At 36.3% G+C, this 27,666-nt stretch overlaps 2 protein-coding genes across 6 annotated transcripts; both read right to left on the bottom strand.

The window, feature by feature from the left end:
* Positions 1-997: 997 nt before the first annotated feature.
* LOC107798747 (uncharacterized) lies at positions 998-4,269 on the bottom strand. Its single transcript, XM_016621781.2, has 2 exons — positions 3,868-4,269; positions 998-1,633 (listed from the first exon to the last, which is right to left on the bottom strand). Exons 1-2 carry the CDS (start codon positions 4,207-4,209, stop codon positions 1,109-1,111), a joined length of 867 nt encoding a protein of 288 aa, XP_016477267.1. The 5' UTR covers positions 4,210-4,269; the 3' UTR covers positions 998-1,108.
* An 11,425-nt stretch (positions 4,270-15,694) lies between these two features.
* Positions 15,695-25,840, bottom strand: LOC107776350 (uncharacterized). Of its 5 annotated transcripts, XR_012698572.1 has the most exons (17): positions 25,475-25,839; positions 24,352-24,510; positions 24,135-24,251; positions 23,723-23,807; positions 23,055-23,163; positions 22,893-22,960; positions 22,686-22,811; positions 22,560-22,611; positions 21,689-22,490; positions 21,221-21,424; positions 21,027-21,087; positions 19,241-19,354; positions 18,519-18,632; positions 18,329-18,415; positions 17,175-17,242; positions 16,048-16,476; positions 15,695-15,972 (listed from the first exon to the last, which is right to left on the bottom strand). XR_012698572.1 is itself a non-coding variant. In XM_016596251.2 (16 exons), exons 1-15 carry the CDS (start codon positions 25,585-25,587, stop codon positions 17,216-17,218), a joined length of 2,238 nt encoding a protein of 745 aa, XP_016451737.1. In that variant the 5' UTR covers positions 25,588-25,839; the 3' UTR covers positions 15,974-16,476; positions 17,175-17,215. The 5 variants fall into 5 exon arrangements, 2 of the variants coding, with proteins under 2 accessions (XP_016451737.1, XP_016451729.1); XR_012698571.1 differs by having other exon boundaries at positions 21,689-22,611; XM_016596251.2 differs by lacking the exon at positions 15,695-15,972 and having other exon boundaries at positions 15,974-16,476.
* Positions 25,841-27,666: the final 1,826 nt, after the last annotated feature.

Raw genomic sequence — 27,666 nt, forward strand, 5'->3', positions numbered from 1 at the left:
TTTTAAGTACATGCGAGAGATAACCAAATGCCGAGCTCAGTAATGAGGGCTTGTAACCCAAATAGGGGCATTAATGTGGTGGAATGTTGGGTTGCCCTCAGATGGTAGGGTTTGGTGGGCTAATCTCCAGCCTGCCCTGTCCAAGCACAGAGTTGGGTCACATGGCTGGTTTCACAGAGCAACGAATAGTTCCCGCTTTGTGCAGTGGAAGGATAACGGGTTGGTGTCCTTCAAGCCCAACAAATGCCTAATGGGCTGCTCCAATTAAACCACCACTTTTTTTGCCAAGCCCACTTCATCTAATGTCATGCATTACTCTATTAATTTTTTTTTTACCCTATTCACTAATTACTTTAAACTAACATGAATAACCAAGCTTTAGAATGCCAAGCCCACTTCATCTAATGTCATGCATTACTCTATTAATTTTTTTTTTACCCTATTCACTAATTACTTTAAACTAACATGAATAACCAAGCTTTAGAAACGGAAAATAATAAAATAATTGATTAAATCATACTCCCTCCGTTTCAATTTAGATGATATAGTTTGGACATAGCACAAAGTTTAAGGAAAAAAAAGACTTTTGAAATATGTGGTCTTACAAACTTAAGGGTCAAAAGCTTTGTTGGGCCATATTATTTGTGTGGCTATAAAAGCTTCTCACTTGGGGTAAAGTGGGTAAAATGAAAAGTTTAAAGTTAAATTGTTTCTAAATATATAAATGTGTCATTCTTTTTTTTAACAGACTAATAAGGAAAGTGTGTCATTCAAATTGAAACGGAGGGAGTAAATGATTATTAGCTCTGGCAAAGTTATGTAGGTCAAGTAAAATATTGTGCTAATTACATCGTTATAAGTCGAGAGCTGTTGAATGCTTTTTGAGGGTTTTTTGAAGTATTCAGAATATGATCATTATAACTTAAATATAAATTCTTCAATGAAGAGAAATATAAAAAGGGAAACTTCATAAAATAAAATAAAAAAACTGCTCATGTTTATTCTATAGATGTCCTTTACCCTGTATTCAATCTTTTGTGCAATATTCAGTCTCATCTTTGCCTATGCAAACTCAAATTAAGCTGCCCATATATTATAGTAACTTAGTTCATGAAGCCAAGAATGGGAAAATGGCAATCAACAACCTTAACAATAGGGGCATATCTCTTTTCGCTTCTGGTTTACTTAACTTACCCTTTTCCACATTCATCTTTGATGTTCCAACTGATGATTGAGCTGAACTTTCAAATGAACCAGTACTAGTAGACTCACTTACTTGATCAAGTTCATCCCAGCCTCCATATCTAGATACCTCGCGCTCATCATTATTATTAGCTGAGACGCCATTTTTGGACGCCCATGGTTGATAACTTGGCTTTCTCCTTCGTGTCTTGGGGCTTCCTCCTCTTCTCCCAAAGTTTGTCTTGTTTGAGGTGGGGGCACGCTGTCTCTTCTTAGTTTTACTCTTGCGCCTTGGTTTGTTTTGCGTCGCATCCAACATCTTTTGGATTGCAAAAGAAAATGTGGATTGTCCAAGGGGAATGGCTAATGCCATAAGAAAAGCTTTAGGACCTCCTGTTATCAGCAATGCTATTAGAATTGGTGGAAGCGCCCAACCATAGGACCAGAAAACCTGCACTGCCCAAGAATGCTAACTTGTAAGTTATTTGACAAAAACATATCTGCCCAAGTTCAATTTTCTGTCGGAGAACATTTTAGCAAGAGTAATTATTGTCAAATGGAGTTTGTCTAATGACACTTGAACATGTGGCTCTCATTCTTTCTGTTGAGCACCAATGTTTTTAGAATGAGGAAATGAAGACTAGGCCAAGTTAGATAGTTACACTCAGGAACTCTACTGAAATTATAGCGACAAGAAAGCTACTGAAAGGATAGAAGAAAATATAGATCAGACAGAGCTCTTAAAAGATTAATACAGATTTATAGCTATGTGAGAAATAGCCATTTGTTTATGCCTTGGACTAATTTGATAATTCGCTGACTAATTTTCTTTTTTCCTCAACCTTTGCCCTGGAAAGATGCTATCATGAACACCCACATAAAAGACCAATTGTGGACATCTATTATTCACTGAATGGAAGTTGCGTCAGAGCAGCCTTAGCAAAGAATTTGATGTCCGTAAGGAATTGAAGATGTAAGAGGTGAGCTTCTGCACCATTTTATGATGATGCCCAGGAAATGGCATGACAAGTAAATGCTATTTAAAATCCAACATGGTTGAGAGGATAATCAAACAATACATTTCCCAGATCTCTTCTTTCTTATCATTTAATAGTGTGTATCCGAATTACCGCTGAAGCAGCAATATATGCAAAAGAAAAGCAAATGTGATCTGGTTGAGAGCGTAGGAAATTTCCTTGATTCCAGGGGAGCTATAGGTAAAGATTATTCACGCGGTCATATATTAGCGAACCATTTTACAGTTGATTTTTATTCAGAAAACATCAGATTTGGCAGTTGAACAAAGTGACAAGGTTCAACTAATCAAACAAGAACATTGGAAGAAAGAAACAAGAAAAAGCTTTCTGAAGCAAGAAGAATATTATCAGAATCAAAGAGCCTTTCTAGTCTGAAGCCTCAACCCTGGTATTAGTACTGTGGTTAGATTAGTGCATGAGATATCCATTAAGGAAGGATCTCAAGAAGAATAATTAGATGTGCAGCGGATATTTTTTCAATGCTGAAGGACGAACTAGGAGGTCACGGGTTCGAGCCGCGGAAAGATCCTCTTGCAGAAATGTAGGGTAAGGCTGCATATAATAGACCCTTGTGGTCCGGACCCCGCGGGAGCTTAGTGCACCAAGCTGCTCTTTTTTCTTTAAGGACGAACTAGTGTCACAGTTTGACCCTGGTTCAGAGCTAAACTAAATAAAGCTAGGTCTTGAGTCTTGATAATTCTCTCTTGTCCTCAAATTTCATTCTCAGCCTATTCCTCTTGACAAGCATTATCATGACCACCTATGCAAAAGACTGGTTGTAGAGATCCTAGCAGTTTTAGCAAAGAATTCTGATGTACATAGAGAGTTTTAACACATAAGCGGTGAGCTTCCGCACCATTGTGTTGACTGATGATCAGTGAATTCCATGACAAGTGACATCGTACTCTACTCCGTTCAAGATATTTTATGTGATATAATCTGCTTAGGCACAAAAGGAAGAGCTAACATGACAGTATTGTGTTTATCGTGGGAAATGTTTTCCAAAGGATTCAACTATTGCAGTTGAAATATGTGTAGAATATGCAATTTGTCTAAGTCTGTCAAGGATTTCCAACGTTCATAATGAAAATCTTGGAATGTAGTCGATTTTTAGATAGCTTCTTCAAATATTGAGGAGAAGATAGAAAATTCTTTGGAATAATCTAACTATGAACTCAAGATTGTCTTCCAAGTAACCACTACCCTTCACTAATTTAGCATCATGTACTCCAACAATTTTGAACTCAAGAGTACCACTTATGCATTTCAACGAAACATCATACTAATTTACTCAATTTAAAGCCAAGTTTATGCATCTAATAACCAAAATCAATCAGCATTATCCAAGGCATCATTTTACACTAGAATCTGAATTCATTTATTAAAAAAACAGTAATGTAGCTGGTCAGCTCAACCAATAGTATTCTTGTTTGTCCTTAAAAATTCAAATTAAAGTACCAAAAAGTGTCAAAACTCCATATCCATCCCAAAAGATCCAAACTTTAAGCAGAAAATCCAAAATTCAAGTGCCCAAACATGCATAAAGGAGGAAAAAAAGGAACAAACTTTACAGCAAAGAAATGGAATTCAAGCTTATAGCATGGAATTCTAACTGAAGAATAAAAGGGAGAAGCAGTAAAAATGGTACCTTAAAAATCCAAATACTATCAATATATTCCTCTAAAACTTGAGCTCCTTGGTCCAAGATTTCATCCCCATAAAACTCCTCCTCTTCCTCATCTTCAAAATCCCAAACTTTACCAAAATTCAGGTTCTTGATAGACTCAGCATTTGAGTCCCACTTGCTAGACTTGCAGAGGTGAAGAGGCTGAGAAAGAATATGAGTAGACAGTGAATTTGTAGCAGTGAGTTTGTTTAAAGAATTGGGTTGTTGAGGGAAGAAAAGAAGGAGAGAATGATTGTTGGGGTTTGAGAGTTGAGAGGGTAATAGGTGAAGAAGAAGAAGACCACTACTCTTAGTGGTCTTCATTGATGATACACTCTATTCCATTGGCTAACATTACTCACTGACATTATCCTCAAATATACAGTATAGTATTTCAAGAATAAAGTCTGTTTCAGTTAGAAAAAAAAAAACTATAAAAAGAACAGAAAGTTTTAGAATTTACATGGAGAATAAAGCTTTTTCAAAAGTTTCTACTACTTTAAAGAGAGTTTCAATTTTTCTTTCACTATTTTTCCTATAAATTTGTGATGAGCTCCATTGATGATTAAATGTTACTACACGCAATATTAAAACAATGTAAAAATGATACTGTATAGTTTGCTTTTACAATAATAGCCGGAGAATATATATATATATTTATAAAAAATATATAAAATTTATACACGTTTACGGCTACCGAATGAAAACGGTGGGCTAAGAGTGATCTTTGCCTAACGGAATAACTATATCAATGTCACTGTGAATAGACCTTTTAAACAAAAGAAGTCAATTTACAACAACAACTAAGCATGGTGGAGCTAGTAGCTTTTATTTAAACTATATATTTATATTAAAAATTAATAAATATATATATAATTATTTAATTGTTAACCCAGAAACTAAACAAGTTATGGGTTCGACTGCTAGTTTAGAACTCATAAATTTTTTATCCTGATTTCGCCTCTACAACTACGCCAAACAAGAAGTCAATCTAACTTTAGAAATTTTCTAAGTAAGGAGTAATTAGTAGTCTCAAAGCATTTACATGTTGAAAATTGAAATAGAAAAATATTTTGCTTAGTGTATGAATTTCAGTAGAAACTATACTATGCACAAATAATACAATATTATATAATTTTACTCTCTGTATCAGTATGACTCGTGACATTTCATTTTATACACACTAGGCAGAACGTCTAAAAGTGAAATAAGAATATTTGAAACTTGTGATTTCAAATATGTCATGTTATTTTTGTGCGGGTAAAAATATATATTATTAAGAATAAAATAAAATTTTAAAATAAATTATTTTAAAATACAAAAATATATGTCATTTACGATTTTTAAACAAACGGAATAAAAATAACATGAACATAGAGAGTACCAATTGTTGTATAGCCTCCAATTGGTATATATTTTAATCAAGAAATCATTAAATCTTGTTGTTTTAACTCCAAAACTTGTACTCGCTCCTTTACGTGACACAATTACTATTTAAAGAGTAAAAAGAAGTTTTCATTTAGCGTGATTTTTTATAAATTTTTTAAAAATTATTATTCTTTTATCTATTTTTTGAATACATAAATTTCACTGACAATTTTTGAAGATTTTACATCTCAATTTACATTAAAAAAAAATAATAATAATTAATCATCATACTCCAAATCATGTCCTATAAAGTGAGACACAGTACTTCTTCGGAGGATAATTTTGCTAATAAAGTAACTATATTTTCCTGTACTATGACGCTCCTCTTTTTTCTTTTTCTTTTTTCGAAGATTATTTACAACGAAGTATTAAATAAAAATTTATAATATAATATATTTCTAACATTTCTATACTATTTCGTCCTCTTTTTTTCCTTTTTTTGTCTCTGAAAAACAAAAAAACGTGGAGTCTTCCATTCTTGAGTCTAAATCGACGCGATTCTCCAAGTATAAATATCTGCCCCTATCGTTCTGTAATCTCTCGAAGGTTCCAATATTTGCGGCGATTCACAGAGCATCTACAAAGGGAGAATTCCGGGAAGAAGTTTCCGGCGACGATGAAGCCAATGACGGTGGATTACCTGGCGGACCTAGAGGATCAAGGATCAACAATGGCGATGGACATTGATGACGTGGAGGCTCTCGAGATTTTCGGTGAAGGTCCTTTATTAGGTTCCGACCACCTCCGTCTCGCTGACGCTGATTTCTTCAATTCCTTTCAAGATGACTTTGATGATTCCGACATCAGCTGAAAATTTGGAATTTAGGTGCTTCCCTAGGATAAATCACTAGTACTACTTTGATTCAAAATGAAAAAAAGGAAAAAAGAAAATCATGAAATCAATGTCCAGCATGAGAAGCACTATCGAGGAAATATGAGTATGTTTATATGCTTAGAGACTTCGTTTAGTTTTGTAATTAAAAAAAAAAAACATGAAAGAAACTTGAAAGACACTGATATAATGTGACCGTTTATTTGGTTATTGTATGTTCATGTTTGATTAAAATTACTGAGCTTCGGCTTTGCCATCAATGGCGCCTTGTAATTATTATTAATATCGTGGAAGAACTTTTATGTTATTGTACGTTTATGTAGGTAATATTTTGGAAGAACTTTGGTTTTTTGTATGTTCATGTAGGTAATTATTAATGTTGTGGAAGAACTTTTATGATATTGCTGAAACGGATAATAAGTGGAGTTGTTGATAATAAAGAGTTGATGCTTTTGGTAAAAAGTCATAAATTTGGGGCGAGAAACTTGTAATTTTTGGCTAATTTTTAATTATTAGCACATGATTTATAAGTAATTTGAATGTTCACCTATAAGCAGTTTGATTAGCTTAATTGGCTATAGGTTTTTAGAATTGGGAATTTATGGTACTTTGTAATTGTTAATGCGTGGCTGTTGGCTGAAGTCGCCATTCTACGAGCTACTGTTTGAATTGAACATTGCCCATTTTTCATTGTGTGGATTATTTAGCCATCTAAGTTCAATCTGAAAACCCCATGATCTCGTCTTCAATAAAGCGGAGGATATTACTGGTTTTTCTCAACTTCAGTTCCCGATGCAATACTTGTTAGTCCCGCCAATATTAGTGTATTTGTAAATAATAATTCTATAAAATATAAGTTATCGTAATGAAACAGTAATTAATTCGAGCACACCGAATTCACAGTGTTTCCTTAAGGAATTTAATCCCCTCCTAATACCCAAGGTAATGGATTATTTCCTCCCAAGATAGAACGAATCACACACTGGTGTAGCGGTACTTCAAACCCCAGTGTTTCAGCGAACACAAAGTTCGGTAGCAAATCACACTTACAGTTGCTTTGTTTGAAGTTAAAACAATACAGAACAAAGGAGTAGAAACTCAGAAAATCGTATGGAAATGCTGAGAGGAAGGAGTGCAATGTATAGCCAAAGTTGAGCGTTTTGTGTCTTGTGTATTGTGTGTGTCTTTCTTCAACAGCTGCTGCACATATATATAGCAGCCAGTGTTGAAGAAGAACAATCGTCCACCCTCCATGGTGGAGCAAGCATTAGCTTGTTTGTGGAGCAAGCACTTGTTTGTGGAGCAAGCACATTCATGGTGGGAAGAGCATTAGGCGGTTGCCTGGTGGTCAATACACGGATTGAAAAATATCCGTTACAAATGCGGATAATCTTACGTTAATATTTACTATTAACAAATAAATTTGGTCCAAAAAATTAATCAATCAATCGATCATTTGACCAAATCCAAATCTGAATCCGAATCCGAAGCCGAAGCCGAGCCGAGCGAGCGACGACGACGACGGCGCGAGGCTTGCTTTCTTCTTAACTCTTTAAGAGCTACAAGAAGAGCAATTATATATTTACCCACCAAAAATCTTTTTATCTTCCAATATGAGACAATGTCTCATTGTCAAGAGGGGGAAACTTAAAATTTTACTCAAAAATTTTGTTTTCCCTCAATTTCCCATTCACCCTCATTTTAAGACTATTTCATCTTAAAAACAAAACCTCAACAATCCCCCACATGAATGAGGAATGGCTATATCACGGAAGTATGCATGGAAAAACTGTGTGATTTGCAAGCAAGGATTAATCGCATCTGGATAAGTAGGTTTTCCTTTGAACTTTTCGTAGTAAACTTATATCGGATATACTCGGTCAATCGGTAGATTTGATATCTTTGAACCGTCGATCTTTGGTGTATACCTAGACAACCATAAGTCACACAATCAACCCTTAACCGTCTTTGGTTCTCATTGTTGTGTTCGTTTCAGCCATGAACACCGCCTGATTTCATAAGTGCGTAGAGAACTGGCCTTACAAAGTTCTCCTTGAAGCGGCTAATACTTCACACTTATATAGGTGATTCCTAAACGTGACATACTGTAGATACACTATTTAATATACCCCGTATCAAATTTAAAAATCATTAAAAAGCCTTAATGCTTTATCCTTGGTACTGAACATTGTCTCATCACGAGAACGGACTAAAATTTTATTTGACAATGTTGAACCATCATTAATGACTTTGTTTGATCTCCTTGAACCTAGATCTTGGGATCTCCAGTCTTCTAGGTAGAGTTACCGCCACAATGACTTGTTCTCGGCCATAGCCCCATTCCCCTTGATGATTTCTCAACTACCTCTCTAGTTAGGCCTTTTGTAAGTGGATCTGACACATTATCACTTGACTTTACATAGTCAATCGTGATAATTCCTCTAGAGAGTAATTGCCTAACGGTTTTATGTCTTCGTCGTATATGACGAGATTTACCGTTATACATAACGCTCCCAGCCCTTCCAATTGCCGCTTGACTATCACAATGTATGCATATTGGTGCCAACGGTTTGGGCCAAAATGGAATATCTTCCAAGAAATTTCGGGAGCCATTCAGCTTCTTCACCGGCTTTATCTAAGGCTATGAATTCAGCCTCCATTGTAGAGCGGGCAATACATGTTTGTTTGGACGACTTTCAAGATACCGCTCCTCCACCAATAGTGAATACATATCCACTCGTGGACTTAGAATCAGTTGAACCGGTGATCCAATTTGCATCACAGTATCCCTCAATCACCGCAGGGAATTTACTGTAGTGCAAGTCAAAGTTCTGGGTATGTTCTAAATATTCCAAAACTCGTTTCATTGCCATCCAATAAGATTGGCCTAGATTGCTCGTATATTGACTCAGTTTACTTATAGCACAAGCTATATCTGATCGTGTACAATTCATGATATACATTAAGCATCCCAATACACGAGCATAATCCAATTGTGATATGCTTTGGCCTTTATTCTTTGCTAATGCAAGATTCACGTCAATTGGAGTTTTTGCAACTTTAAAGCCCAAGTGCTTGAATTTTTCAAGTATTGTCTTAATATAATGAGATTGTGATAATGCCAGACCTTGAGGAGTCTTATGGATCTTAATTCCCAGAATTAAATCAGCAACTCCCAAGTCTTTCATATCAAACTTGCTATTGAGCATACGCTTAGTAGCATTTATGTTGGCAATGTCATTACTCATTACCAGCATATCATCCATATATAGGCAAACAATGACTATGTGATTTGGAACATTTTTAATGTACACACATTTATCACATTCATTTACCTCAAAACCATTTGACAACATTGTTTGGTCAAATTTTGCATGCCATTGTTTGTGTGCTTGTTTTAGTCTGTAAAGAGACTTAACAAGTCTATTTACCTTCTTTTCTTTACCTGGAATCACAAACCCTTCAGGTTGTTCCATGTAAATTTCTTCCTCCAACTCTCCATTTAAGAAGGCCGTCTTAACATCCATTTGATGAATTTTAAGACCATACACTGCAGCTAATGCTACTAACATCCGTATGGACGTAATTCTTGTAACCGGAGAGTATGTATCAAAGTAGTCTAGACCTTCTCGTTGTCTATACCCTTTGACTACGAGTCTTGCCTTGAATTTATCAATAGTGCCATCATCTTTGATTTTTCTCTTAAAAATCCATTTAGAACCCAAAGGTTTATTTCCAAGAGGAAGATCAACCAATTCCCATGTATGGTTGTTCAATATGGATTCTATTTCACTATTGACTGCCTCTTTCCAAAACAATGATTTCGAAGAAGTCATAGCTTCTTTAAATATTTGAGGCTCATTCTCCAATAAGAAAGTCACAAAATCTGGTCCAAATGAAGTAGAAGTTCTTTGACGTTTACTACGTCTTGGATCCTCCTGATTACATGTACTTTCTTTTGTTTCTTCCCGAGGTCGTTTAGATCCTTCAACAAATGACTCACATTCCTTTTTATATGGATATATATTTTCAAAGAACTCAGCATTATCTTATTCTATAACCGTATTATTATGAATATCGGGATTTTCTGATTTATGAATTAGAAATCGATATGCTTTACTATTTGTCGCATATCCTATGAAAACACAATCAACGGTTTTTGGTCCTATCTTTACCCTTTTGGGTTTAGGAACTTGCACTTTTGCCAAACACCCCCACACTTTAAAATAATTCAAGTTGGGCTTCCTTCCTTTCCATTTTGCATATGGAATGGATTGTGTTTTGCTATGGGGCACTCGATTTAATATTCGATTAGCCGTAAGAATGGCTTCCCCCAACAAGTTCTGTGGCAAACCAGAACTTATCAACAACGCGTTCATCATCTCCTTTAATATGTGATTCTTTCTTTCCGCAATCCCATTAGATTGGGGAGTGTAAGGGGCTGTTGTTTGATGAATAATTCCATATTCTAAACATATTTCTTCAAAAGGAGATTCATATTCACCACCCTTATCACTTCTTATCATTTTTACTTTCTTGTTAAGTTGCGTTTCAACTTCATTTTTGTATTGCCTGAATGCGTCTATTGCTTCATCTTTACTATTCAGTAAGTAAACATAGCAATATCGAGTACTATCGTCAATAAAAGTTATGAAATACTTCTTTCCACCGCGAGATGGTATTGACTTCATGTCACAAATATCTGTGTGAATTAAGTCTAAAGGATTTGAATTCCTTTCAACTGACTTATAAGGATGTTTAACATACTTAGATTTCACACATGTTTGACATTTTAATTTTTCGCATTCAAACTTAGGCAGTACTTCCAAGTTAATCATTTTCCGCAAGGTTTTATAATTGACATGACCCAAACGTACATGCCATAAATCATTTGACTCAAGTAAGTAAGAAAAAGCTGAAATATTATTATTGTTTTCCACAACCATTACATTTAGATTGAAAAGGCCCCCGGTGAGGTAACCTTTTCCTACAAATATTTCATTCTTACTTATGACAACCTTGTTGGACACAAAAATGCACTTAAAACCGTGCTTAACAAGAAGTCCAGTAGAGACTAAATTCTTTCTCATTTCGGAAACATGAAGGACATTGTTCAAAGTCATGACCTTGCCAAAAGTTATTTTCAGAAATATCTTCCCATATCCTTTAACTTTTGCTGCTAAAGCATTTCCCATATAAACTGTCTCTCCGGGTCCAGCAGGAGCATAAGTAGCAAAAGCTTCTCTAACTGCACAAACATGGCGAGTGGCTCCTGAATCAAACCACCACAGTTTAGGATTTCCCACCAAGTTATATTCAGAAAGCATGGCACACAAGTTATCAACATCATTATGATTTACTACCATGTTTGCTTGATCTTTTTTCTTGTCTTTCTTCGGAGCACGACACTCCGTAGATATGTGTCCGTTTTTTTCACAGTTGTAGCAGTTTTCACTGAACCGCTTCTTGCTTGGGTTGTATTTCGGACCAGAAGCCTTCTTCCTCTTTTTGTTATCTTCAACAATATTTGCTCCCATTATTGTTGAATTTCCACGGCCTCTCCTTTCAGCAGCTTTATTGTCCTCTTCGATTCTCAACCGAACAATGAGATCTTCAAGGGACATTTCCTTTCGTTTGTATTTCAAATAATTTTTGAAGTCCTTCCACAACGGAGGCAACTTCTCAATCATTGCTGCTTCTTGGAATGCTTCATTGATGACAAGACCTTCAGCAAGTAGATCATGAATAATCACTTGCAATTCCTGGACTTGGGTAATAACAGATTTGCTATCTACCATTTTGTAGTCCAAAAATTTTGCGGCAACGAATTTCTTCATCCCGGCATCTTCAGTTTTATATTTCTTTTCAAGCGCATTCCACAATTCTTTTGACGTCTCCACGCCACTGTATACATTATACAGATTATCATCCAGTCCGCTAAGAATATAATTCTTGCATAAAAAATCAGAATGTTTCCACGCTTCAATCACGATAAAGCGTTCATTCTCTAGAGTTTTATCTGGCAGATCAGGAACATCTTCCTTGATGAACTTCTGTAGACATAACGTAGTTAAGTAGAAGAACATCTTCTGCTGCCAGCGCTTGAAATCAATCCCAAAAATTTTTTCGGGTTTTTCTACCAGTGCCAATGCCGGTGTTCAGTTTGTCGATGCGTTGGCAGTCACCGTCGGAATAGCTTGATTTTCACTTTCAGTCGTCATTTTTTCTGTAAAAGAATGACACAAACAAACGTTTAATAAACGTTTTCAAACTGGAGTGAAAATCACGTAGATTTTAATCTCCAACAAAACGCTACGAAGGCTTTACTCTCCAAAACGGGAGTACACAAAACCACAAAGGTTTTAGTTTGCAGAATAATAAGAATAACACAAATACAGAAATAAATATTAAATTCCTTAAGACTGTTAGTCCCGCCAATATTGTTGTATTTGTAAATAATAATTCTGCAAAATATAAGTTATCGTAATGAAACAGTAATTAATTCGAGCCCACTAAATTCACAGTGTTTCCTTAAGGAATTTAATCCCCTCCTAGTACCCAAGGTAATGGATTATTTTCTCCCAGGATAGAACGAATCACACACTGGTGTAGCGGTACTTCAAACCCCAGTGTTTCAGTGAACACAAAGTTCGGTAGCAAATCACACTTACAGTTGCTTTGTTTGAAGTTAAAATAATGCAGAACAAAGGAGTAGAAACTCAAAAAATCGTATGGAAATGCTGAGAGGAAGGAGTGCAATGTATAGCCAAATCTGTTGAGCGATTTCAGTTTTGTGTCTTGTGTATTGTGTGTGTCTTTCTTCAACAGCTGCTGCACATATATATAGCAGCCAGTGTTGAAGAAGAACAATCGTCCACCCTCCATGGTGGAGCAAGCATTAGCTTGTTTGTGGAGCAAGCACTTGTTTGTGGAGCAAGCACATTCATGGTGGGAAGAGCATTAGGTGGCTGCCTGGTGGTCAATACACGGATTGGAAAATATCCGTTACAAATGCGGATAATCTTACGTTAATATTTACTATTAACAAATAAATTTGGTCCAAAAAATTAATCAATCAATCGATCATTTGACTAAATCCAAATCCAAATCCGAATCCGAAGCCGAAGCCGAAGCCGAAGCCGTAGCCGTAGCTGTAGCCGAAGCCTAGCCGAGAGAGCGACGACGACGACGGCGCGAGGCTTGCTTTCTTCTTAACTTTTTAAGAGCTACAAGAAGAGCAATTATTATATACCCACCAAAAATCTTTTCCTCTTCCAATATGGGACAATGTCTCATTGTCAAGAGGGAAAAACTTAAAATTTTACTCAAAATTTTCATTTTCCCTCCATTTCCCATTCACCCTCATTTTAAGACTATTTCATCTTAAAAACAAAACCTCAACAATACTTGGAGTGTCCTATACTTGAGGAAGAAGCTAAAGTTTCCAATAGACCGCAAGGATGGCAAGGGAAGTTCCTATCTTATGGTGGGAAAGCAGTACTCATTTAATCAGTATTGCAATCTCTTCCTCTTCACTTGCTTTCTGTTCTTTATCCTCCTAAAACTGTTCTTTCACAAATAGAGAAGATCCTAGCTAATTTTTTCTGGGGAAAGGATGACATCAAAAATAAATTCTACTGAAAAAAATGGAGTGATCTCTGTTTCCCTATTCTTGAAGATGGGGCTGGCTTTAGATCACTATCGGATTTCGCAAATGTCTTCTCTGCTAAGAAATGGTGGAACTTCAGAACTGATCAGAGTCTCTTGAATGTTTTTTTGAGTGCTAAGTATTGTAAAAGGCTACATCATATTGCCAGGTAGTGGTCCTATGGCCAATCTCGCAACTGCAACAGTTAAATAGAGATTAAAGAAATGCTGAAAAACATATCCTTTGAAAAATTGGGGTAGGTAGGATATCCTTCTGGTGGGATAATTAGTCCGGTAAGGGTGCCCTGGCCAAGTTCATCCAATTCCCTAAAGCCCCTAGGAAACTCCACGTGAACTATTTCTTTGAGGATGGGAAGTGGAATTCCAATACGCTCAGGAATGTCCTTCCTCACAATATTGTTAATGACATTTTGGAGATTGGTATCAATATTGGAAGGGAGGATAAGCCAACATGGATGATTGAACCTAAGGGAGACTTCACTTGTTATTCTGCTTGGCAGATGTTGAGGAGACAGAGGAATACTTCATTCACTACTACTATGATTTGGCAGAAGAAACTTCCTTTCAAAATTTCTTTCTTCATGCTACAGAATAGAATCCCAACTAATGAAGGCCTCAAGAGATTCAAATTGATCTTACCATCAAAGTGCTCGTGTTGTAATAGTCACAAGGAAGAGACCATCATGCACCTATTTTGTGAGAGTTATATTAGAAAACATGTGTAGTTCTTTTTTGCTCAGAGTCGTGGTATTATAATAAGACAAGGAGACATTAGGCAATTGATCATGTCTTGGTGGCTAACTAAGGCAAAGAATGGAATCCATGCAGTGATCCTACAATGTCTATCATCCATTGTATGCTGGGAGATATGGAAAAGTAGGTGTGCAGCCAGATTTGAGAACTTATATATGTCCGGAAGAGCTATAATTATGCAGATTTGCAGGTCCATGATTATGCTACTGAACAGTCAATTTCCTAGAGTACAATTTCCCTTGCGTTGGAATGATATATGCATAGCGGTGGAGAATGCAAAACAGCTAATTAGTAGCCAACTGATTAAATGGTGCAAACCCGATTTTGGCTGGCTAAAGCTGAACATTGATGGTTGTTGTAAAGGAAACCCAGGAAGTGCTGGAGGTGGTGATGTTATTAGAGATCATTAGGGATCCTTTATTGTTGCTTTTGCTGAGTATTATGGCCAATGCACCAATAATTTTGCAGAGGCAAATGCCATGCTACATGGGTTGAAATTGTGTTTAAGCAGAGGCTTTTTGAATGTAATTATCAAGTCTGATTCTCAGGTGATCATTAACACGATTAACAATAAAATGAAGGCTTCTTGGCAAATACATCATATAATTGAGCAGATTATTCAAATCTCTAGCAAGGGTAATTTTACTTTTGTCCATACATATAGAGAAGGTAATAGTGTTGTTGATCAACTTGCTAATCTGGGGGAAAGTTTAAGAGTTAAGATCACTTTTGATACCACTAGTTCTTTGTCGGACATAGTGAGATCTTCATTGACACTTATCAAGTTGGTTTCCCAAATGGAAGAACCATTTTGCTATTAATGATGTTTCTAGATATAGCTGATTTTTGTATAATAGTGCTAACTATATGTATAGCACCTATTAGTAAAGTTCATATATTTCAAAGTGTGATGGAAAAAATCTCCCAAAGTAGCCAGACTCTTGATACTTTTGTACTAGAGGATGAGATATATCATTCTTCATAATGTTTTGGAGGCTATGATTTATATCCTCCTCCGTGTACTTATTCTTTTTGATGACATACGAATTGGGGCTACTGCCTAAACCCCAACACCCACCAATGGTGGACTTTTGAAAAGAAAAAAAAAAAGCCTAAGCAGTTCACTCGTGGAAGGGAGCATAACCATGCCATCACTGAATTTTGATTCATAACTTTTGCTAACGACTTCAACTTAATAAAATTTCGATTTATAGTAGAAAGATGATAAATACACAATACATTTTATCACAAAGCACAACACCACGCGACCATGTGAAGTTCACCCATCTCAGGACATTTGTCCGCAAACACCAAAGACGCAATCAAGATTCAGAAGAGAGGAATGCTTTTTCTTTTCTTTTTCTGTCTCGAGTTTGGAAAAACTCTTTTCTTTTTCTTTCACCCATCTGCAAAAGTAAAAATCATTTGAAAGAAAGTATAAAAGTTGAATACATATAAACACTTGAATGTTTGTGACTGACATTTTCTTCTTTTCCTTTTCTTCTCTTGCCCCCTTCACTGGAAAGAAAATCAACTACTCTAATTCAAATTTCTGATGTACATCTGAAGCCATATGTCAATATAACGAAATGTCAACTTGCAGAAACAGCAAACTTCTTCACCCCTCCCAACTTTCCAACAACAGCTCCTCTATAAAGTTAGTATTTTCTTTAGACAAAGAACCACGGCTCTCCTGAAGCCACCTTCGTAGTTTAAACAACTTTTGTTGCACTCCCTCGTAGCACGAAAAAGATCAGTCTAATGGCTAGTGTTAGAACACAACCAAAAGTATAAACCCTCTCTTGCCACCATCAGCAACACATTCAACTAACTATACAGTCACCATCAGCAACACATTCAACTTTGCAGCCACCAGTCATTAGTCCTGATACGTATATTTTCATGACACCCTGAATAGTAGTATGTGAGTAATAGTATGTGTTAGACGAAATGAATATTTTCAGAGGAACACCAGACAAACAAAATCAAGAAACATAATTCTACTCACTCATGACTAATGGTTTGACAATGAGGATTAAAAATGACAGAATACGACTCATGAATGAAATTAAAGAAATGAAGAATGTAATGCCATGTGACCTGGTGGCATTTCAAGCAACTTACCCAGGTGAAGTGACTTCCATCAATTTGATACTCTCTCCACATTTCCTTTTTGTTGGTTTTCTATTATGGATAGTCATTTCGACAAGTTTTTGGCGTAAATCAAACATAGATTGATTCATGTTTTGTAGATAAAATATACACAAAAATGTATTACGTGATAGTTATGTGTTTACTCATATCAAAATGATTTAGAGAATGTATCCAAAATCTTAGTTAGCGACATATCTTTGGCTACCAGGAAGCAAAATGCGACAACTACTGTGGGACAAATCAAATATTTATGCAGAGGGATGGGAGAATTAGTAAACACCTCCAACGGTACAACCAATAAGAGGCTCGCATCGAAAATCGGTTTAAGAATCGGGTAACAAAGATTCTTTCCAGTCGCACGGACAGATGTGAAATACATAGGAAAGAAGCGGAAGCATTTAAGCATCAATATGTCAAAATTCACAGAAACATGGAAAAGAAAATAGATAGTTACCAAGTTTTACAATTATGACCATCTGCTATCTTCACAAGTTTCTAGCCTTCTAAAGCATATGTTGGGACCTGCATTACATTTGCAACATAATGATGTCAGTAACAGAAATAATAAATATCTCACACCAAAACATCAGTCACTGACAATTTTTTGTTCAAGATTATAGTTCTAGGTTACGAGAAAGTATGCACATATACATGATGATTGTGGTTTTGGTTCCCACAGCTGCAACCACATTGAAGAGATGGAATTGGTACTTGTCAAGTAACTGGAGTTTCCATATCCAGATTCTCTATGTTTTCTCCCCTTCGTTCATATAAAGGTAGCTCAACTTCTGGGGTACTCTCTTCTCTTGTTGTTGTATTTACTCTCTGTTACCTTTAATGGTTGTTTTTTTAATCAATAGTTACCTTTAATGGTTGTTATAAGTTACATTGATTGATCGTTTCTTAAAGGCGTCTTATTACCAGTGTTCTGACATATGAATTCTGCATTTAACCAAGTTAAGAAGAAATATCAGGTCAACTCTATAGATAGCAGAAGAGATTGTGGATGAACATTTTATTCACGGTCGACAGTACAATGTTTGTTTTTCTTTTTGTCCCTCGAGTGTAATGTTAATGTCACTAAATTACAACTTCAAAAGGAACAAAATCAACCATGTCTAACTCCTAAATGGATTTGACTACATGAATCCGCCATGTGATTTGCTCCTTTTTTTTTTTTTGGGGGGGGGGGGGGAGCGGTGGGGGGGGGGGGATTCTCTATACCGTTCTGCTCTGATTAGGTCCATTTCGTTCCAAAATACTAAATAATTTGCCTTTTGCAACTAGTCAGTACTGCCTTACTGATCATTTGCTTCAATTGTGTTTTGCTCTTAGCTGCTGAGCTTTTTAGAGCGCCCCAAAGAGGAACCTTTAAACCCTTAAAAAACTACGCCAAGCCTTCTTCTACTTTCAGAAAGAGACTTAATATAATCTACATTACGAGAAGGGAGCCTATAATATCAAATTCTCCCGACGCAACCCCCCCCCCCCCCCAAAAAAAAAAAAAAGGAGAACAATTGGTACAGATGGATTTAGTTGCAGCTTCTACTTAAGTCATCATCAATAACCTTCCAACCAGAATAAGATAACTTTGAATTCAGGCACTACCTCGAGCATGTCTTCATCAGGAAAACAGGATACTGTACGGTCCAAACCATTTGATTTATCAAATTGGAAGATCCTCAATTTTCCTTCCTGCGATTTAAGGGGGAAAAAAGGTGAAATACTTTTGAGAAGAGAAACAGTTTCATAGTTGAAACCAAGAAACAAAAAACTCATATGATGTTTGCATGTTCACCTTGGTTCCATAGACTAGGCCGCCACCAACCAAAGGATGGAAACAAGCAACGTTAACCTCATCCTCTGCACTGGGAAGAACTCTCACAAGTTCCATATCCGAAACTCTGTAGACCTGATTCAAGACACACAATGTGAACTAACTAGAGACAACAAAAATAAACACCGACATTGTGAACAATCCAAATTGATTCTTATATCAAGTTCGGTCAGACATTCTCGATAGAATGTGAGCAGGAGCATAATTCTTCCTTTTTATGTTTTGTGCAGTCCAAAAACAATGTGCATCTCCATAACAGAACAAACTTTCACGGCATACTAGCAAGCCAATTAAAACTGATGCGTGTCCTAACACATCGTTATTTCACTTGCATATCAAGCCCGTATTAGCTCCAGTTCATCTAGCCCATCTCCACCAACTTAAGTACAGCCTGAAGAACCTAAAACCATGAGTTAATCTTTTTTATTTTGTAGTCTCTGGTTCTGAAGTTAATAATATCCTGCATCACTTCATTTAGCCCACCACAACATGTTTACGACCAAGGTGTAGTAGTTGAGATTGTACTTCTAAAAACAATTGAAATTAGTCTCTATAATTCTATTTATGTGATACCATTTGACTAGTACAGGAGATTAGTAATATGTTGAAGTACCATGACCCAGTCTTGGTGGTGGTGAAAAACTGGCATTCCATAAGAGGCCAGGATATAACCAAGCCCTCACCTCAAGAATCGTGTAAACGGGTACAGTTGTATCTCCATCAATCACTATACTTTTCAGAAGTGAACCGTGCCGACGCCCATAGGCAAGTAAAAGATGCTCAGAAGTTGGAGAAAACTGCATTTCAGAAGATGTGGAGCCACAATCAGATTCTCAGATCAGAAAGCCAGAAAGCATGTTGTTTTGGACAGAAATGAAACAGTATTAGTCGACATATCTATAAAAACTTATTTCAAAATGAGGACCACACAACTTTGCGGAGCATTCTCTTTATCAGGTCAGACAGGAATTTTATATTATTTGCATAATCTTGAGAACAATTTATTGGTGATATTTTCAAGGTACTGGCTTATAGAAAATAGAAACTGAACTTGATAGTTACATGAGAAAACGAATAGTAAGAGAATTGGGCCAGATGAATGTAAAAACTCCGTGGGAATATAAATTGACAAACATATTCTGTACAGATTTAGGGAAACCTATGATATAAATGTCATGCGGCTTAATCAGAGTTACGAGGATACGGCAGGTAAAAACATCTAATCCCTTACTCGAAAGACAAGAATCAGAATTCACTCTGCATGCTTGTTGATTCAAATCTCTCTAAAAGGCAATTGCTACTTTCTCAATCACCAGCATATTTACAATTACTTTGTGCAACTACTATAAGCTGCTATCACTGAGACAGCAACACCACTGGTCATCACAGCACGCATTTAACAGGTTGCAGGACAACGGCATTGCATTAGCACTTAAGACAGTACGGCTTATATATAATTGTCTTCTGACCCTCTAATTTAGAATAAAGCGCGGATCTCAAACTCGACAACTTGAAGTATTTATCTCTTCCCGATTGAAAATATTAAAATAGCAATATATATATACACACACACACACAGTGTAGAGCGTTATAAATAACAAACTTAACGTCACCCCAAACAAACATCTTTGCATAATTTTCTATTAGATGTGGATGCTTAAATCCTTCAAGCAACAGAAACATAACATCCTCCAAATCTAGAGAAGGAAAGAACTACAAAGGAACAGAGATGAGATGCTTTGCACCAGATATCCATACTTAAAACACTTCAGAGACAAAGATCCATTTCAAGCAGAAAAGACTAGAAAGAAAAAGACCAAAAAACAAACACGTGGTGATCTGCAAAAGCAGGAACCGACTTCTTTGTATTGGTTGATGAGAAGATAACAATTTAGTCCGTAAGAGCAATCATTGCTGCTATTTACAGTTGCTAATTCACAAAAATTGCTATTCTGAACATTTCTTGACTGGAGAAATAATGTGCAGCCACACTTGTGTTCTCCACTCATTTCTTTTTCAAGGTAAAACATGAGACCCTTTCTAAACAAATAATAAACTTATCCACAAAACCTTCATACTTCAAAAGCAGGGTAAACAAAATCAAGTACCCCAAAGTAGAAAAGTAAAACAAGATAAAGTGGACTCATCACCAATCTATGGGAACTTTTTACATAAAGAATTTCTCTCCAAAAACGGATCAACAACTATGTCCTCGTTAGGCCACAATTTCCTATCTAACACATGCTCAACTAGTTTTGAATGTCACTTACAGACAAAACTGAGTTTCCTCATCATTTTATTCCCATTTAACAATTTAATATTTTCTTTTTCACTTCCTTGAAGATTAGGCAAAAATGAAAAAACAAGTAAAACATCTACAGTTCGTTTTTTCCAGAAAACCACTCAGTTTCTATGAAAACTGAGTTTAGTTACAAAGCAATCTGGTGTACAACCCTAGTAAGCACTCACCTGAATTGAAGTCAAACAATGTGCAGCTCTAATTGCCCGAGATACAAGCACCAAACCAAACCTGCAACAGGTTAATAGAGTTCCTAAGTAACAGCCAAACAAGGCCAGGAAAAGAACCAGAGAATGAGGGAAAAAATAAATAGAAAGAGAAAGCAGGGAGGGAAAGAAACAAAGCCATAAGATTTGGTATTTACGTTGCCTCCTCCAAGGAATATATTCGTAGCTCATACATAACCCGATGGGCTGCAATAGGATGTCTGGTAGGTGAAGTTGCAGCACCCATGGCATCATGGTGAAGTTGTCCGTGAAAACCAGGATCAGCTTCCATGTTAGGCAGAATACATGCAACACAAGCTGCTAAAAATCTCCCACATGGTGAAAAGTGGGCTCCCATTTCACTGAAGTAGACAATATACATCATGTAAGTAAGCATTCAGAACAGTTAATCATATGACATGTCTGGTTTTACACTAACATAACAATTAACAATTAGGAGCAGTCAAATAACTTGAAAAGTACGGTTCAGAGGCTTATCATCAACTACCCTAAGAGAAAAATTAGATCAAGCAGCTAGTACAACATGAGGGATAGTTTAGTAGCCTCCTTCAAGATTAATACATATCACTTCAAGCCAAAGCTTTTAACAGTAGAAATTATCTCACCTACAAAGCACAGCATGTGGTATCATTAAGCGACACTTTTCAGCATCAAGCGGTGCACAGGGAGCCTTAACATCATAAGGCCATATTCTGAGTTTCACAGTGCAAGGCAATTCGGGAGCCGCTGCTGCAGCCAGTGAAGTAGCTATCTCTGACTGGAACCGACTCATAAAAGCTTGAGAATCATTTTCATCATGTACAACGTTAATGGGAGCAGCGGTATCACCAGATCCAACAACAGGTATCGCTCTAGAGCGTGAAGAACGGTGACGAGAACCAGATCTTCCAGACCTTGGATGATTACTGTTTGAAATGACTGACGGAACTGCAGGAGGATGTTCTACTTCACCATAAGCCGATACACTATTTGTGGTACCACTGTGCTCTGAATGAATTGCTCGTCGGCCAGCTTGGCTTTGGCCAATCAACCATCCTTGCAAGAAAGGTAATTCCCAGTATGCAGGGTCACTGAAAGGGAAAAATTGATTGTTTCTTTCCTCAGCCGGCACATCAGTCTCCATAGGATCAACTACAGGTTCAGATGCATTCTCAGTATACCTAACAGAAGAACCAGTCTGAGCTTGTGCAGGAGATAAAGTTGGCTCAACAGGGGACAATAAAAGTTCATATTGGCCAGAAGGAGTTGAGTAAGTGAGAAGTCGGACAGATGCAGAAGTGTCCGCTCTGTGCTGTGTGCTGTCAGAAGCCATGTCTGCATCGCTCTGCTGCAAAGGCATTCTAGGATCACCTCTAGCGATTGATGGCCAGATCATGAATGGTAGAGACATGATCGGCAATTCATTTGCTGAAGCAGATCGGTAAGTGGAGTGAGCATCTGTCAAATACACAGTAGGAGGAGGGTACCGCAAGTTACCCGGAGAAGTTGCAAGCGTCATTGAAGAATCTGATGAGTCCAGATCATTGACCTATAAAACACGAGTGTTGATAAGATCTACAGCATTCATAACTTACAACCCAAAATAACAGCACCAGAAAATACCTCAGCTGTTAAAAGAAATGGGGCACCATGTGGGTGGAAATGTACAGCACGAAGTGAACGTCTTGTCTTTAGTATGATAGCTGGTGAAGATGCTTCCCCTCTTCTGTTGTAGTGCCACATATACAGCTACCATAGATTGAAACATCATCATTACAACCAGAAGTTGCAATGAACAAACCAAAATGTATTGGATTCCGTGTTTCTTACCTTGTGGCCTGAAGCAACAGCCAGAACTTCCCCTTGGGCATGGAAGGCAATGGATGCAATAGGACGATCTGCAGGATAAAATTTCCACCATATGTATTAACAAAACAAAAGAGTAAAGAGCAATGCTTTTTGTTCAACCAGCAAGATGTTACAGGTTATTACAAAAATCACGTGATCCTATACACTCGGCAGTTTTTGCATCCCATAAACGAACTTCATGGTCTAAACTTCCACTTGCAAGTATATCAGAGTATAATGGATGGAAACGAACCTGCAGAATTTCAACCACAATGTTAGATATCGATGCAGGAATGAGATATTCAAAGTTGAAAGAAGCAATATCAGCACAGCCAAGAGCATATGAAATAAGGAACCACCAGAGACTGCCAAAATAAAACTACAGACAACATAGAAAAGCCTCAAAAGTTGCAGTCTTCTTTCATTGGGGTGGGGGTCAAAAGAATTGAAAGGCTTAGACATGGGAGCAAAACATCAAGCATTTATCTCTCTATCTTTTTTCTTGTTCTGATAAGTACCAAGCATTTATCTGCATTAATATTTGATATCAGTTATCAGATTGGATAGTTTAGCTCCCTTAGAAGCATATCCACAAACATAAAGTAAAAGGAATATAATGTTTCAAGCTCTTTGACATTTTGCAAAGCAATTATATGCCTTCTAAACATTGTGTCTGACCAAAATCCCAGCGTTTTCAATCATTATCATTATTACCTAATTGACTGAAATATTGTTTTCCAAGTAGATAATGAGTTCATCCAAGAATGCAGCATAACTATTTCAGATGAGTAAAGATCACAAAACAGCCTTACCACCCAAGGAGTCCTGCGATGTCCACTTAACACCTTTAAGCACTTTCCACTTTGGCAATCAATTATCTTTACTGTGTGATCTCCGCTGCCGCCATGGTAACAAAATATTTCAACAAACTTGACAGAGAAGCATAAATAATGAAATTTGCTCAACCCAATATAGGTGACATATTTGCCTATATACCAATTCACAATATTGACAAAGGATTCTTTTTTTAAGATACGAATATAGCAACTGCGGATACAGAAATGGATATGCAATTATTACATTGACTCAAAGATGTGTATTAGATAGACAGTTTTAATATCTGAGGGAAGAAATAAGAAATTGGGTCAAATTAACCAACAAGACACTAAAATGCATAACATAATAGATACTTGAACATGAAAACGTGTTCGAAGAAAGACTGACTGAGTAGAAGCGAGTGTCTTCCCATCAGGACTGAATGCCGCAGCAATAGTAGACCTAGGCGGAGGCAACAGTGGACAATACTTAGCTGAAAAATGTCTCAATGACTCTGCCTCTACCCTGATAAAATTAAAATAGACGTTATGAGAAAGCACAATTAAATATTTGCAGCTATAATTAACTTTGCGAAAAAGAAAAAAAACAGACAGAATGTAACTACCATGATATAAGACCCTGTCTCGGGTCTCTTGCTACTTGGCTTTTTAATCCACAGGAATGAACAGAACATTTAGAGTTCTCACCCCAAAACTTCTTAGAACTGCGTTTAGTTCGAGGAGATACCTCCCTCCTCGTTAGCAGCTGAAAGACGTTACCGCAGCTGGCAAAGAATTAAACCACCTCAGCAACCAAAATACAAGCAAATCTGTGCAATCTAATTTAAAAGTTTCACACTGTTGTACATACCCACAAAAGTTTTATCTTTGAGAAAATACTCACAATGTTTATCATACCCATGTGTATAATAAACACAACTTTTTTGATATGGTAAACACCACCACCGCCCCCCACACCAAAAAATCCCTCAAGGTTGGATACTGAGGGTCCCTTCCACTATGCTATACCCCCCTTGTAATATAACTAAATATAGTTGCACCCAATGGTATGGCCTAGTGGTCAATGAAGAGGGAAAAGAAACTGAGGACTCATGTTTATATCCCATTGGAGGGAAAAACACTAGGTGATTTCTTCTGATTTGCCTAACCTATGATGGTGGAGCTAGCAGGTAACGCGTGGAATAATCAAGGTGCGCGCAAGCTGGTCCAGACACCACCGTCATAAAAATTAATAATAAAATACATCACTAAACAAAACTGATATATTTCCAATCTTTGAAAAATTAATTTCCAACTGAATCCAACCCAATTGAAGCTGAAAGTTCAATTATTTTGCCCAAAAACCTATTCCAGTAACAACTTTATCATAATTCATAAGCATCACCATTATCCATATCATTGTGAACCCTTTAAGTTAGTAGCTAACATTAAGTATCCCAGACATAATTGATAAAACTCACATCTTTAGCTAAAATTAACCTAAAAACTATGTTTTCCTACTCATTAAATTAAAGATGCAATTATCATTCAAAACACATTAATAATTTTGCTAACTCAGATCAATCATAAGGATTGCTAATTGAATTTCCAATAGAACCCATCAGAGCCTCTAAATTTAGCTTCCCCAAAAGCTGAAATTAAGCTAAATTTCAGATCTTTGAATGAAAATAACAATAATAATGTAATAAAGATGAAATCTTTAGGATTTTGAGGGTTAAGAAAATAAACCTGTGTTTACAATTAGGGTTTTGGTCAATCGAATGAGGCGGCGAATTCCGCCGCCGCGAAATTGACGTGGATGAATCGCTGCTTGAATTCTCCGGCCAAAGTGACGCCCTCATAATTCTATTCGCTCAAACGAAACCCTCATGCCCTATAATTTTCCGGCATTTTCAACAAATGCCCTCGAATTTGGAGGAAACTTACACCGGAATATAGAGAGGGAAGGGGGAATATGAGATCTTGCAGAAGGGCAAAATGGGAATAAGTGAAAATGAGAAGAAGGAAGAAAGACGACGTGAGATTTTAGGGGATTTCCCTTTGGATTTTCCGGCATCGGACAATAATATGTTTACTTTGACGTCTTATGTAGCAAAATGACATATATGTCCTTGGAAGAATAGAAATATTTAGTCACAATTGTTTGTGTTGGAGCGTGAGTGCACTCTTTCATTTTCTGTTGGTTTTTCTCTCTTGAAAAACAGAAAAGAAAATTTCCAAGAATAGTCTAGAGTAGAATTGAGGGGTGATTTGTAGAAATTGTAGATTAGGAGTTTTGGATTTGAACTTTATAATTATTAGACAATGTGAATTTTGATTAGTTGAACTAGAGTATTTCGAATACCAAATATATAAAATGGAAAAAAATGAATGATTTGCGTATGAAATTTATTATCCAATAATTAAATTTATTGGCTCTTTTCCGAATAATATAAGATCTTACTATCAAAAACTCAGTCTTCTAATTCTAATTACAAGACATTTTCATAATACAATGAAACTTCATAAATTTTATGATGATATTTTAATTCTCTAATTAATCATCTCTTTTATGTTTTGAGATTCATCGTTTAAAAGAAAAATAAACCATAACAATGACAACTTCACATTGTAATATCAAAGCGTCTCATGGATAATCTATAGTTGTATGATTTATGGATCACCACAAACGCTTGTTAATAAATGTCGATTAGATGCTTTTAAACAGATATGCTCATTTAGATAACACTTTTACCCAAACAACTTGAAAAAAAGCACCAAAGTATTTAGTAGTTGTTATAAAATAAAAATTGTAAAGTAAAGACAAGTATAGAGAAAAACTGATATATTATTCAAATTTCAAACTTCATGTATCTCCTCTATTTATAGAAGAAAGGAAGCTGATGTATAAGCTACTACTGCAAGATGTTGTGTAAGTTGTTTGTAAGCTGCTACTGCAAGCTGCTTGTAAGTTGCTTATAAGCTGCTACTGTACCAGATATAGATAATTTTCTACCGGGGGTAATATTTATCCATAACGGAGTACCAAAATGATAAGCTTTTTCAGGAGGCTTATTTTCAATAGAGTACTAAATAGATAAACATATTTATGGCGGAGTCTCATATGAATAAGCTTCTTCAGGAAGCTTATTTACAACGGAGTACTAAATGAACATCCATAATATAATATATTTATAACACTCCCTCTTGGATGTTCATTAAAAGATAATATGCCTGCAGGCTCTTCTAGAGCTCATTTCCTCCTCATTATGATCATTTTGATCATTTGCTCGTATCATTTTTCAAGGATTGTTACTTTTGGAACCGATCGGTTTACTACGCTTCATGCGTGCAGTAAACTTTATCCTTCATGGACTTTAATTTTAATAGGAGCATTTGCAGCTGAAATGTGATAATTAATTTTGGATCAGCAAATGCTTCTGGCATTGGACTTGAATTATATTCTAAGTGAGGATCATATTAATGATAATTCGATTCATATAGCATATTTTCCAGCTGTTTATTCCATCCCCTAAATATTAGAAAAACTTAACTCATATCCCCAATCTTCTTTGGGAAACCTATCTTTTGTGCATTGTGGCAGAGAAATTAATCATATACCACACATCAAAGGTTATAAGATAGTAAAAATATTTAGTTTCTGATCCTAAACCAATTGTGAGTGGAGTACTTATCATATTTTGTTGGTCTGATGCATACAAGTGTTGTTGTATGCAATTAGAAAATCTTAAACCAATACATGAGGCTTTCTTCTCATAAGCAGTAGTTTAGCCATTAATAAGAGGTATTCAATGGTAAATAAGCTTGGATATAAACCAGCATAATCAAGATGAACTATCTTGATTTCATAATCTGAAAATTATGCTCTTAATTGAAAAATGCAACTTCAAATGCCAAAGTGCAGGTTGACAATAAACACA

Source organism: Nicotiana tabacum, chromosome 14 (genome assembly GCF_000715075.1).
Source record: "Nicotiana tabacum cultivar K326 chromosome 14, ASM71507v2, whole genome shotgun sequence".
Lineage (NCBI taxonomy): Eukaryota > Viridiplantae > Streptophyta > Magnoliopsida > Solanales > Solanaceae > Nicotiana > Nicotiana tabacum.